This window comes from Labrus bergylta, chromosome 14 (assembly GCF_963930695.1).
Source record: "Labrus bergylta chromosome 14, fLabBer1.1, whole genome shotgun sequence".
Taxonomy (NCBI): domain Eukaryota; kingdom Metazoa; phylum Chordata; class Actinopteri; order Labriformes; family Labridae; genus Labrus; species Labrus bergylta.
In genome coordinates this window covers 10911263-10924998 of record NC_089208.1, presented here as the reverse complement: position 1 = coordinate 10924998, position 13736 = coordinate 10911263, and the positions used below count along the sequence as shown (strand labels likewise).

The 13736-nt window shown below is 39.3% G+C and overlaps 1 protein-coding gene across 10 annotated transcripts in view; it reads right to left on the bottom strand.

The window, feature by feature from the left end:
* msi2b (musashi RNA-binding protein 2b) overlaps nt 1-13736 on the bottom strand; it is a 265751-nt gene that overhangs the window by 21927 nt on the left and 230088 nt on the right. For 6 of the 10 annotated variants that reach the window (XM_065963096.1, XM_065963094.1, XM_020630191.3 and 3 more), the window contains exon 11: nt 7805-7924. In XM_065963096.1, the coding sequence (XP_065819168.1) occupies nt 7805-7924 (120 nt within the window). The remainder of the gene's footprint in view (nt 1-7804; nt 7925-13736) is intronic. The other 4 variants (XM_065963097.1, XM_065963095.1, XM_020630197.3 and 1 more) reach the window with 1 other exon arrangement.

The following is a 13736-nucleotide window of genomic DNA, read 5'->3' as shown; positions in this document are numbered from 1 at the left end:
ATGAAATTGGAACAGAATTTTCTGTAGTGACTAGAAACTATGCAACACATATTGTGATTCAGACATAATTCTTTACTCCTGTTAAGCTTTCAGCAAGTTTTCTTCAGAGAGTCTGTTACGTGTACAGCCCCTGGAGGGCAGAGTGGTGATGTCCCTGAAGGCCTGTGCCTATAACCTATGAGCATCTGCTACCCACAGCTGTGAGAGCTGCGGCTACGTGGTGGAGGCGCAAAGGGACTCTTTGCCCTCCCTGATGTGTCACATCTTTCCCTGGGCCTTAAACAAAAACCCAAGCAGGATGGGCCTGGCATGTCTGCTCTTGTTATTTTGCACTGAATGCATGTAAAGCGCCTCTGGCCTGAGAGCTGAGCTCTGCTGATTAGCATCTGGGACAAATGGACCTGAGCTCACGAAGAGCCAGATTGATTGAGACCAGTGCACGCAGCCAATCCTGGATCCCAGATGTAGCTCAAGATACGAGAGCTTGTTGGGAGCACACTGATAATGATTTTAATTCAGATATATCTGTCACACAAGTTTCTCTTTTTAATAAAAACAAGTAGGAGAAGAAGTAAGATCAGTAAAAGAGAACATTTCAGATTAACATCTAACTGAGTAAAGAAAAGTGTTCTTAAAAAAATGAAGACCTTCAAGATTCCCAATAAAACTGGCAGAGACACAACTGCAAATCACATCAGTCCAATTTCTGCACAACACTGACCAAAGCCAACTCTATTTCAGCCTGAACACCTGAGTCTACTCTGACATACTGTACATAACAAGTAGCCAGACCTCTCAAACCAGCTGAATGGGTCTCTGTGTACTCTGCAGGTAGAGCTAAGATCTGAGACTGACATTTGAGCTTTCCAGAAAGCTCAGAGGGACTCAGGAAAACACTCATGCAGAGTAGACTGGGACCTGTGAAGTTCCCTGGACTGTCAGAACCATATGCATCAGCTGCATTTTCCCTTTTTCATTTGACAATGATATAGCACAGGAGATTTCACAGAAGTCAAGTTTAAAATGAGGAAAACTGAACAATAACTTGCATTCTTTTACAGAAGGAATAAACTATTGGCATTTTCAATCTGTCAAAAGCAGGACATTCAATTAAAGTCTTTATTATTTTTTATGTATGCATGTATACGTAATTGATTGTCAACATAAACCTAACACTAACATTAGCATTCATTTTGTGTTTTAACTACCTGTTTATATCAGTTAAAAGAGGCAACTGCGGCTCATTTATGCAGGTTCATCCTTCATATCAGCAGCAGAGGTGGATAAAAAAAAACAGCCCAGGTGTTGGTGCAAGGATTAGTCATCTCTAAATTAGCAAATTTCCCCCAATCCTGCTTATCTATGCAGATGTTCAGCCCCTTAATTAGATAATACATGACTGCCCTTTGCATCCTCCAGTGGCCCCCTACAGTAGTTGAAATCAGGTTAAAGTCCATGGTACCGGTTTATAAATCCCAGTATGAGCCAGCACCCCTCTATCTCTAGTTGAGGGTAAACAGTACATGTGTTAGAACTCTCTGATCTGCTTCTCGCCTAGAGCCATAGTCTCTCAAACTCCCTCACAAACATGTATCAAGAAGACTTGCCCTTGTTCTTGCTCTTTTGTGGTTGACCATGCTCCTGGTAGAGATCAGGGCAGCAAAAACACCTAAAATCGAAAACTGCAGAATGGCTCTTCAAAGAGCTTCTGGACTCACTGCACTTTCAATTAAACTTTTACTTAATAAAACATGATGCCTTCACTGTCCTAGAAGTAAGAACCACTGAGTGTTTTGTTTTAAAACTGATATCTGGGACTTTTCAAGTCGTAATATAGGAGCTTGTTTTCCACAAGGGTGAAATAATGACCTCAACAGGGTATTTAATGATACAAGTTTTAATGATTGTAATTGTGATAACCTCTGGATGTGTTAACTTGATATAGATTGATAAGACTTGAATCACACACAACAAAAAATAATGCAAGGAACTGGGATTCTTTGAAGGAGCAGCCAAGAAACTCTGAGGGTTTTGTGGGGATTTTGGCACCCCCTGTGGACAAAGCTAAATGTCTTATCTCTTGATTTTGTCCTGTTCACGTGAAAATATTGTATTATGATTTATTAAAAAAAATGTTCCTCCTGCTCTCTTTTAACAGCTAAACATCGCTCTCGGTGAGTCTCTACAGCAGAAATTGTAAACTAAGGCTGTTTCGGCAGGGTGCGATTGATCTTCTGTCACCTACCTGGTGGCAGCGGTAAGAGACATTAAAAATGATTTTATAAAAATAACCAGTCTTCTTGTTGATATTGTTGTTTGCTTTTGTAGGTCATAGAGAGGCATCAGTATTAATTCCAGTCTGTTTCATAATTGTCTAAAAATCTCCTAATGGGAGCTTTAATGTGCATTTTCTGCTTGAATGTGAATTACATCATGCTATCATGTTTCAAGAAACTGCTTCATTCAATGTTTAAACCTGTTGCAATAATCCTGAGTTTTAAGAATCAATACAACTTTTAAATACTTTTTAATACACAAACAAATGTATCATATGTTTGTAAACTAACTAATAATCTATTAGACTACCTTTATTATGTTAATACTCCTCAAACTAAGAGCTTATTGAAATTATATGTTGAGACAAATATGGATATTGCTCAATATAGACCAAACTATCTTGATATCTTTCTCCATATTGCACTGCCCTTGTCTTCTGCATGACAGCAACATAGCAGAGTTTGAATGTCTACATCTTCAGTAACTTTCTTTGTTGTGGTATACAACTACAAGTAGGGTATAGTTGGCTGCAATTGGCAGGACACAGTGAGAAGTCCAAAATACACCTTGTCATCAGCAGAGGTCTGTCAGAGAGGGGAGTCAGCATGCTGTCATTTTGTCTGTGGAGCTGTGCTCGTCAGGTGAAAGTGCCCCCTGTCAGGGAGAGAACATGTCTACCACATTCTCAGTGTCGCGGACAAACAAGACTTTCAGCGCGCACAAAGAGAAAATCTGTACCAAAAGGGATCTGTCAAAGAAACAAATCTAAATAACAAAAAATTGGTTCGAGTGTTAAGATATTATTTTATTCGGGAGATAATTGAGGCATGTTTATGCAGCTGTTTTTTGTTGCTGGTGGATTAAACTATTTTGATTTGGAGTGGCAATTTAGGTGACATCCCACCTCCCCTGCAGTCAAAGTCTATAAAATGTGGTGCTCTATAGGAACTGTAGGTGGAGTCAAAGCACAAAGAATCTACACTTACATCACACATTAATCTTGTCCACAACAAAAGCCAGCATCTGCACTCAAAGAAGAATGCTTTTCAGATCTTTAACCCACAAGGATTGCTAATCCTCGGTTAATTTTGGGCTGAGCATGTTGCAAATTAAATCATAAAATAGGACCTAAATTCAGAAAAATCCAAAGAAACTACACACAGTGAGAAGGTCAAACCTTTGAAAAAATATGTGTCCTCTGTTATGTCTGTGTCTGTGCAGAGCGAAGGGACTATTGTGTAGTATTCTTTGTGTATTCCATAAATCATTTCTCAGACCGTTACAAAGCCACAAACCACAGAATGAAGGACCGCACTTGTTATATCATGAAGATGCATTGGCTCTAGAGTACAGAACAGTTAATAATAAATGTTAACAATAAAAACAGGATACAGTTACCGATATTTTACGAGACCATTTAAATCACATTTATATTCCTGATTTTATTTCACATTTTATTGTGAAAGTAGTCTTGATTTGCAGACAGATCCTGCTATTTCAGTGAGTGATATTTTCTTTAGAATTGCCTCGTGGCTGTTTCAGCACTCTAATGTCACTGTTTGCCACTCGAACCCCCCCCCCCCCCCCCCCCCCCCCCCCCCCCCCCTCACCTCCTGTTCATAGTCATTTGGTTGTTTCCCTTCCATTTGCAGCTGTCAGAATTAAACTGTACATAATGGTTGCCATCACGTCTCTTGCTTCCTGGCTGCTGCTAACCCCAAATCAACATTCCTGCTTCTTAGTGACGTTCATTGCAATTGTTGAGCAAATTGTTTGTTTTGAACATGCAAAATCACACAGCCTGATGTGAACGAAAAGAGCATCTGATTGGCTTCCAGTGTTCCCTCTGTTGATTTGAATTAAGTGCAAATGAGGACAACAGGGAGAGTGTGTTTGTATAATGTGTTGTGTGTGTAAATGTTGAATACTATATATACACTACAGACTCTTTTAGCGTTGCTGTGAGTGTTCATGTAGGAGTGTGTTCATCTTAAAGTATCACAGCAAAGACATTGAACAGTCATTTTTTTACTGCCTTTATATCTGATAGTGACTGCACCAAACAGCTACATCAGAGGGAGAATCACTGCAGATTTCCACCAACAAGCTTCTGAGAGTTGGTCTGATTAGGAAAGACAACTTTCTCTTAATTCTGGAAGCAGTGTGTTTAGTCAAGGGAGTGTTTATTGACAGCCATTGACTCATCTACAGTTGTAAGGTTGGAAAAAGCAGGACGCCTAAATGAAGCGAACAAGTCAATCAATGCGATGTTAAAGACTTGTTTTTTGGAACAAATCTCCTGGCAATCTCCTGGCAGATATTCATCTATGTGAATGAATAGGATGTGAACTGTAATTATGTTTTAATGGTCTCAGTGCTTTGTAAGTTGGTTTCTTTAGCAATCTATCAGGCTAACATAGAGGTACTGGCTGGTATTTGTGTTTCATTATTTTGACTGCAGATATTCTATCCATCCGTTGTCGTTACAGCTTTTCCCGTTCGGGGTCGCGGGGGGGCTGGAGCCGATCCCAGCTGTCATTGGGCGAGAGGCGGGGGTACACCATGGACATTTTACTGTTTGGTGAGTACGTAAGGCTACATTCTGAAGAATAAGACTATTCAATTTATAATGATCTAAGTGAGATGGATACCTTGAAGAAGCCCTAACCTGTTGGAGATGATAAGTGTCGTGTAGTACCCTGCATCATGTTTTTATTATCCCGTGGGGCTGTGATGTGTTTCAAAACATTCCTATGTGCACTTGGCAGATTAACCCTAAAAATGCAGATTATGCTGCTTAAGAAATTACAATTTCAAACACTGTACAGAGCACATCACTGGTACAGTTAATACTTCTTCATTTTATATGCTGATGTTGTCAAACTAATGAATTATACTTAATGTGTGTTTGATATGTGAAAAATTCATTCTATCCTGTAACGACACTTTTATTATTTCTGAAACTTTGTAATTAGTTGAATTCACAGAGCACCATGAAATCAAAGGTTACTGTGATGACCACACAGAACCAGTTTGAAGTTGTTTTTCTGGCCTTGCAGATTCTCACTGTGGTCAGTAATGCATGAAGTCTGTGAGGAATTGCAGTATTTTAAAGTTTAGCACAAGTGTAGAGGTGACACCACAGGCTGAGCTGCAGATACAAGCAGATTAAACTTTGTGAACACATACTATGTTAGAAGAGTGTGGAAAAGCACGTCTATAACCTGAGTCTAAATGAAGTCACACAGTCTAAAGAGACATTTCAATCTTAATTTTCAATTTTAAATACTGTATCAAATGTAAAAGTTGTGTTACTTTTAGCACTTTTGCATGCTATTGCGCTAATATTGTTAAGTTAGCGCATAAATAGTTAGCAACATTAGCATTTAGCTCTAAGTGTAGTATGAGCCCATATTACCATGAATTTGTAATATTAGAGTTTTCGATGTGGTCAGCTAAGACCTCAAGCTAACGCTTCATTGTGTGATTTACAAGCTTATTATTAATAAAAGGGACTAATGTAATTTTTTTTAACACATTATCCCAAGAGGGCGCAGAATCTCTCTTTCGTCTCTGTAAGGAGTAAATGCCCAGATAATTGTCTGGACTGCTGCAGCACTCAGCCTGAAATTCGCACACCATTCCTAGCCTACCTCTCCATCTTTCCCTGGCTCACGCTTCAGGTTACAGGTGCAAACAAACATGTGTGTTTTATTTTGGTAGCTTACACTAGCAGGTGAAGTGCATTTGTTTTGTCCATTAGGTTTAATGCCTGGACCGAGACCTGCATTATTTTATTTTTGGTTAAAGAGCATTATTTCTTATTTCAGCGGCAGATAGTTTGGGGTCTGAGGAAATTGGAGTTGAGAGTTATATGGAAAACATAATTGACCTTTTGAATAGTGTTGTTATTTATTAGAGGGATACATTTTGCACAAGAGGTTAAAATATTTGTATTAACATCCCATCTGTGACAAGGTCTTGATCCCATGTAATTAAGAATACTAGAACTATAGGAATATTATGTATTATGCTGTTTTACTCCTGCAAGACTAAAGGATTGAATCATCGCCTGTTTTCATTGACCTGACATCGCTTGAATTCATACATCAATTTATAACATAGTATAACATATAGTTAACAAATATATGTGGTCTCCTTGTGAGGGATCAGCACAGAGACATGCAGAGGGACCAAAAAAAGCTGGATGATGATTATGAAAGAGAATTTCAGCACAGAATGGTCCTAATAATGTGGCTGCTGCATGCCAAACTCTCTGCCTGACAGACAAACTCACTCTGAAGCACTCTTGCAAACTTTTCAGACTTTTGAAGTCTTCAAAGATTCTCAGTGAGACTTCAAACACTAACAGTGAAACCAACTCAAAAGTACATAAACCTGCTTTAGATAATCAAACATGGCTGTTAGGCTGACAGGACTTGTGAAGGAGTCTTTTTTTCTTCTCTCTGTAATCATACTTTCTGTTTCAGTATTCGGGGAAGGGAGCTGTGAATTTGTTCTTTTACTGGTGGGGGAATTTTTAAGTCATAGTAAAAGGGACTGATAATAAAAGCTTCACTTTCTGGATCGATTGTCATTAGTGTCCTACCAGAGTGTTGACAATTTCAAAAACGGTGATTACTGCAATATTTGAGCTAATCTGGCAACATCGGGTAATTGTCATTTGAATGAGAAAATAAATGGGACATTAGAGTTACTGAACAAATACCCATTACATTTGTTAAACATTTAAATGTAAGTTATATGGGGTAACCATACAATGTATTACTTGTTTAAACTTGTATTTTCAGCCCATTTTTATGTTTTATTTTTGGAGAAAAAACTCAAAGACATTACATTACATAGTGTGTGAATGTAAAACTAAGTTAGTGTTTTATGTAGGAGCTTTGAAGATTTTGTTTTTGCCTGAATGGGTTAAGGCACAATTTGTAGAGGTTATATATTAATTCAAATGATATTAATCAAATTGAAAGGTAGTTGCAAGAACAACTAGTTTATTAATAATAATTGATTGAAGGTTAACGTTTTAGTATTCGAAGCTCAATGTAGTTTGTATGAATCTGAATTTGGTTATTGCTGAAAAATTGTTCAGTGTGGTTTTGATGCATTATACACTAATAGAAGAGTTGGTAAAAATGTTAAAAAAATGCTATTACATTTTTTAAGTTTTAAAACAACTGTGTAAAAATCTAATTTACCAACTCAAAATACTCAAAATAATTTATGGGTTAAACAAAAAATCTTGTCTAATATTGCAATATTTATGAGTAAGATCAAAGTAACATTTTTTACAGTGTGAGCATCTTGTATAAAATCTCTCCTGTATGTGTGCGGTGCCATCAGTCTAAGCTCACACTGTGTGTGTGTGTGTGTGTGTGTGTGTGTGTGTGTGTATATGTGTGTGTGTGTGTGGGGGGGGGCTCAGGGGACTATGTCTATGGGGAGAAGCAGAGCAGGAGAAGTTGGAGAGAGCAGCAGCCACACAGAACATGGACAGAGCGTTTACCTGGCCCTGTGCTCTGTGGGTACGCCAAGTAGCCGCCTCTTCCACGGGCCCCCCTACCTGAGCCACGCGCTGCTGCTACCGCCGCCGCTGCCACCGGTCCGTATGCTGTCGCTGGGAAGCCTGCAGGCACACACATACACATGTACATCACTGCCTGCTCATGGGAAAGAGTTTGTCTCTGGGCTACAGGAGCATGTTGCACAGGCACTGAGCTTCTGTACAGGAGAAAGCTAAAGCTGTCAGTGACACGGGCTCCTGTATGAACAACATGCTACAGTAACCCAGAGATACAGAAGTTCACTGGGACAGTAAATCATTCAATTCTTTTGTTTGACAGACCATCTTTTTACCATTTTATTATCATGACTGAATCAAATGTGAACCGAGTCACCGAGGTATATAGCTGAGTCATTTTTAATCCAGTCACCTCAATCAATTAATATATCCTAAAATAGGCAGGTCTAGTTTCTACTCTGTGAAATATTATTTACAAAGACAACTATGACTAAGTAGTTCTACCTGTAACATAACAGCATCATTCATTTATTTATTGTATTAATCCTCTTACCAGACTCAATTTTCCTGTGTTTCTAATAGAGTTGGGGTATATGCTTTAGTCCTGATGTTAGTTCATCAAAATGCTTAGGTGACAATTTGATGTGTATTGTGATTATATACTTTATTGTGATTCCATACTATCTACTATTGGGATATGCTCCCTTTTTAAACAGATACAAAAATTAATAGTAGAGATTATAATATCGTGAGTAATATTTCTATAAACAATGCACATCACAAGTCAGTCTGCTATTTTAACATCTGTTTATTATTTGAGGCTGCTCTCAGCTCAGGCTGGCTGAATATCTGGAAACAGGAATGACATCAAATTGTCAGAATATTTATCCCTGGGAAAAAAAAAAAAGGTTTTTAATTGGCCCATAAAAATCATGACAGTTTAGAGAATCATTGTTCTTCACACTGCTTTTTACTACACATACCTAGCCAATAAAGCAGATTCATTTTTTTCTTTTTTGTAATATTCATTTTCTAGGCTTTTTGCCTTTATTTAGACAGGACAATGGATAGGGTAGGGAATGGGGAGTGAGTGGGGAATGACATGCGGAAAAGAAGCTACAGGTTGGACTTGAACCCGAGCTGTGTAACACAACCACAAGGCCATCTGTGCCCCAATAAAGCTGATTCTGATCTATCAGCAGATTCTTACTGTAGCCAATTTAAAATCCCGCATTGATCCAGAAACAGAAAAAAAAAATCAATATTCCTAATATGAGCTACCTGCTGATAAAACAACAATAAGTGAGATAAGTGCAGCTTCAACATACTTGTCATTATGCTCATGAAGGGGAATATCAAATCACATTCACTCTTTAAAAACACCATAAACGTCTTAAATGAGATTGACTTTCGAGGAACATTTACAATGAAACATTTTTATTTCATATGCATGTCCGAATGAAAAGGTGCATATTTGTATTCATCCATACAACTGTAAGTAAACTGACTATCCCAATTCACTAAGTCCCTGATTATAATAGAGAAAGGATTCGGCTCTGGGGGATGTTTATGTCACATGCTTTGGATGAAAGATTACAGCCACATCTGAGCTGCATAGACATGGGCATAATAGTCCCTCCTCTGGGGACTGTCCCTGCATTTTGTTCGGGAGTGCTCCCAATTACTGCGACTTTGTATGGAATCAGAATCAGCCACTGTAATGCAGGACGGAAAGCATACCAGATTTTTATTGTTGGAGCTATTCAGGTGGAAGATATGGAGTAGAAAAAGAAAAAAAAAAAAAACATCCCCCACAATCAGATGGAGACATCTGTTGGATGATTTGTCATTCAGAAGAGACTTCAATCTGTTAGCTTATGTGAAGACTGAACAAGTCTCTTGTGCTTGTTTCTTCTTATGTAAACATTCAGACTAAGTCCTCCAACGCTGAGATTTTGTAAGCTCGTAAGCATCCATAAATCAGTCCAAATTGTCAGTTTATGACACACTAATAAGACCATGAAAAATATAAATCCACTTCTTCTTTAGGGTCTGATTAGTCCAACAAATATCAGCCTAATAATCAGCCTGTAATTAAGCCAACGCTGTATCTGTGAATTGTAATTACATAGTTGGCCTTAATGAACACAGTAGCTAGAGGTGGCTGACAGAGGCTAGTCCATGCCCAGGGCCCAGGCTCCTCTCTCTGCACAGGAATGGCATGTCATTAGCTGTGATGAGATTCCTCACTCTGGGCTCAACACCGTCAATGCCTAATCAGCCTTCTGAAATTATCTCCACGGGAAATGCTTTCCTCACCAGCAAAAAGAAGATATCTAAATTCTCTCAAATTGAGCTTTTCTCGAGGTCTTCATGTGTGTTTTTCTTCCATGTTTGGGGCCACAATGTGGAGAGACTTTGCTTCAGACATTACAAAAATGGTGCGGGACATCTTAGAGGATTATTTCTTGAATGCTGTAGAGGTGAGAGGCGCACTGGCGGGTGACCCATTTTTCCAAGTGAGCCTTGTACTGATATTCCACCGTACAAAAAGACTGATGAGACAGACGGGAGGGAGGGAGGGAGGGTGTAAGAAGAAGGGTCAGATGAGCCGCAGCCAAAGAGAAAAACACATAGCTTTTCATCAGCTGGCTGAGAAGGAGGTAATTCACAACTCTGTCGACACAATATGACCACGAGTGTGTGTGCGTGTGTTAGGGAGTGAGGTGCCATAACACAGCGACTGGGTGGCAGGTGAAGAAGAGGAAGAAATGCCACTTTGCCACCCGACTATCTAACAGCTCCGAATAAAAAAAAGGGAGAGTTAGGCAGCGTGGTGAAAAAAAGAATACAAAAAAAAAGAATTCAAAAAATCCACTGCCACATTTATGTGAATGATTCCAGCAGCTTAAACTCTACTCTTTCCTCTTTTCACAAAATAACCCCGACAATTCAAGTCTGATGCTATGCTCATGATGGCCATCCACCCCTGCATTTCCACTTACAGCGTCTCCATGACTGCTGTGCAGAACAGTGTTCAAGCTGCACCTCTCCCTTCTTCCCCCCTTCCCCCCCCCCCCCCCCTCTCTCCCCCCTCCTAAGTGCTGAATCTATCTTCCCCCCGCTGCCATTGTCATGACACCCCCAATAGACCCACTGGCTTGGAAGTTAGTTGCGGGCAAAGTTGTGGTGAGAGATTAACTTTGCAGGATTAGGTGGGTTAATTAATAGATGGCTGCTGCTCATTGTTTTGTGCTCACGCTGTAAGAAGCCACCCAAGAGAAGCGCTGCAGCATTAAATCAATTTCATGGCCCTTTTATTACTGAGGAGATAAAGCCAATATTTAGCTTTCAATTCTTCACAATTATTGGGCCCCTGCTTTGCCACTTGAGTGGCTGCACTTGGCTGGGGACAAGGACACATCTGTTTATGAGCTGTAGAGGCCCGGGGGCCTTGGTGTCTGGACTCAGGGGAACTGTCCTCAGCTTTTCCCCTCTCAAAGCCTGGAACAGAGAAATGTAGTCTTCTTCAGGAGAGCATGCACAGAGGAAGAAACATTTAACCTGAAGAGAGATGAAGGCGCTCATTTTAACCCTATGAACATACAAACAAAATAGACCACTGCATGGAAAAGTTGCAAATTTCTGCAGATGATCCAGTCTGAGATTATTTTACTATGACCTCTCCACACTTGCTGCAAAAATCTTAAACTGCCTTTTTATTCTGTCAACTAATTCAATCCAGTAGTTTCCTGTAATAACAGTCAAAACTTGAAAAAACTGCAGCGTTCCTTACTTTGTTGCCATGAATCTTTACAAATCGGTGGCACCTTGTGGCCACTTTGTTTAATTCCAAACTGTGAGCCATCACCCAACACCAACATCATAGTAGTAGTAATATTTTGAATTCCTAGTTCTAGCTTCTGGTGTCAATTTTTGGACTGTTGAACTGCTTCATTATGAAAGACAGTTCACACAGAAACTATACCCTGTGTCCTCTGTTCTCAAACTGACCTTCTGTCGGGTCAGAGAAATTGAGTTTCAGACAACTTCTTTGTATGTTGTCCAAAATCTGAAACTATTGTAAGGTGTAATGTATAAAGAGTTGAAACAAAGATACTTTGAGGGAATAAATGAACTTGACTGTTCAATGTATTTACAAAGTGAAAATTTGTAATTATTAATATACATACTGTATATACAATACAACAAAAGCTGTTTCAAGCCAAGTATAAACCTGGGTAACCAAAAATGGCCACCAAATGGGTACAAAGACCACCAAATCTAGAGGTTTGATAGTGTGTGCTTGAAATGTTAAGCGACAATCACTGAATTGTATTTTCGAATATGCATCCATGTCATTCCCTCCATAAAATAAACTTCCAGCTTAAGCACCTTGCCAAACGTAAGAGCGTGTCCAACTCATTTCAGCGTCAGTTGTGTGTTCAAGTGGCACAGCGAGCATGCAGAGCACATAAAGCTCTATTTTCACGACAGTGCACAGCACATAACGGCTGTAAAGTGGAATTGTGCAGTTCTACCTGCACCTCTATTTTGTAAGTCTGTGTGAACTTGACTGAACTGAAGTAGGAGGAGAGATGCAGTCAGGGCAGTGTCATAGCGATCAAACGGAACCTTGCAATTTTTGTGTCAAGGTTTCCTGGGATTTCTTGTCTGCCCCGGCTGCCTGCACTGACCGGGTCAACAGCTTTGTTTTTCTCTATTATCAAGCAGTCAAAGCCCTTTGCTGAGTATTATGCTGCTTTTACAGAAGAGAAAAGGAGGTGATGTGATTGGTCAAATCAATTCTGGCCCCCATCAAAACAGCAGATGATATCGCTGTGTTTTCAAGGCTGCTTTGCCGTTTCCATAGCACAATTTAACACAAAAACTATCACCTGATAGTTAGTCAGTCTTCATTAAGACATGCTGAGCCCCACTTTGCCTGCACTTTTACTCCCTGTCAACGACTCATGAGTGTACTTTATTTAAACTTCTTCTAGTTTCGACCTTCAACCCAGGAAAGTAGGAAGGGGCAAAATGGTCTTACTCCCAAGTCCTCGAATACAACAGCTTGTTTAGTGCCCAAACACTTCGAGAATCATTTCTGGATGGTGTCCTGTAGGTTATTCTTATGATGTGGTTTCAAATTCAGATGAGGAATAAATAGAGCATGAAAGTTTGCTTGGTGTGGAGGTCAGAGCCATGGATACAGAGTTCAAGCAAACACTGGACATTCATCTTAGAAACCATGGTTTCATTCCCACTTGACTTCTTTGAAATAGTTGACTCCCTGTTAAGTAAGGTAGGCTTTAATAACATATATATGTTACCATAAGTTATCTATGTTACCTATATGTTATTTAGGTAATTCATGGTGCATTCGTTACACAACATAGATCATAACTTAACTGAAACTATTCATGATTTATTACCTGAACTTATGATCGCGTAGATTTGGTGCCTATTCCTTTTCCAAACTGTGACTGTTTTGCTAAATACATACCTAACTGTTGCAAATTGAAAAGTCATAGGTTTATTTTTAAATTGCAGACATATACTGTTTTTAATAATAGCTAGTTGCAATGATTTATCTTAACCAGCTCACCTAATGTGGCATGAGCCCTGCAGGAGACAAATTGATGCTAGAGCTGTACACCTAGGTAATTTTTTTGAAGCATATGTCCGAGATCAAGCTGTCATATAGGAATTGGGAGCTAAAATATATTGGAGATGTGGATAATTGTAGCACACTATGATCTTAACTGTTGCTAATAGAGCCCTGACACCCTTCAGATTATCTCAGATCTTTTCCTGAAACACTATTCTAAAACATGTCAGCAGGTCTTTTCGGCATACCACCTTTCCTCATTCCATTCCCACTTTCTCTTCCTATTACTCAAGACGACGTCACAAT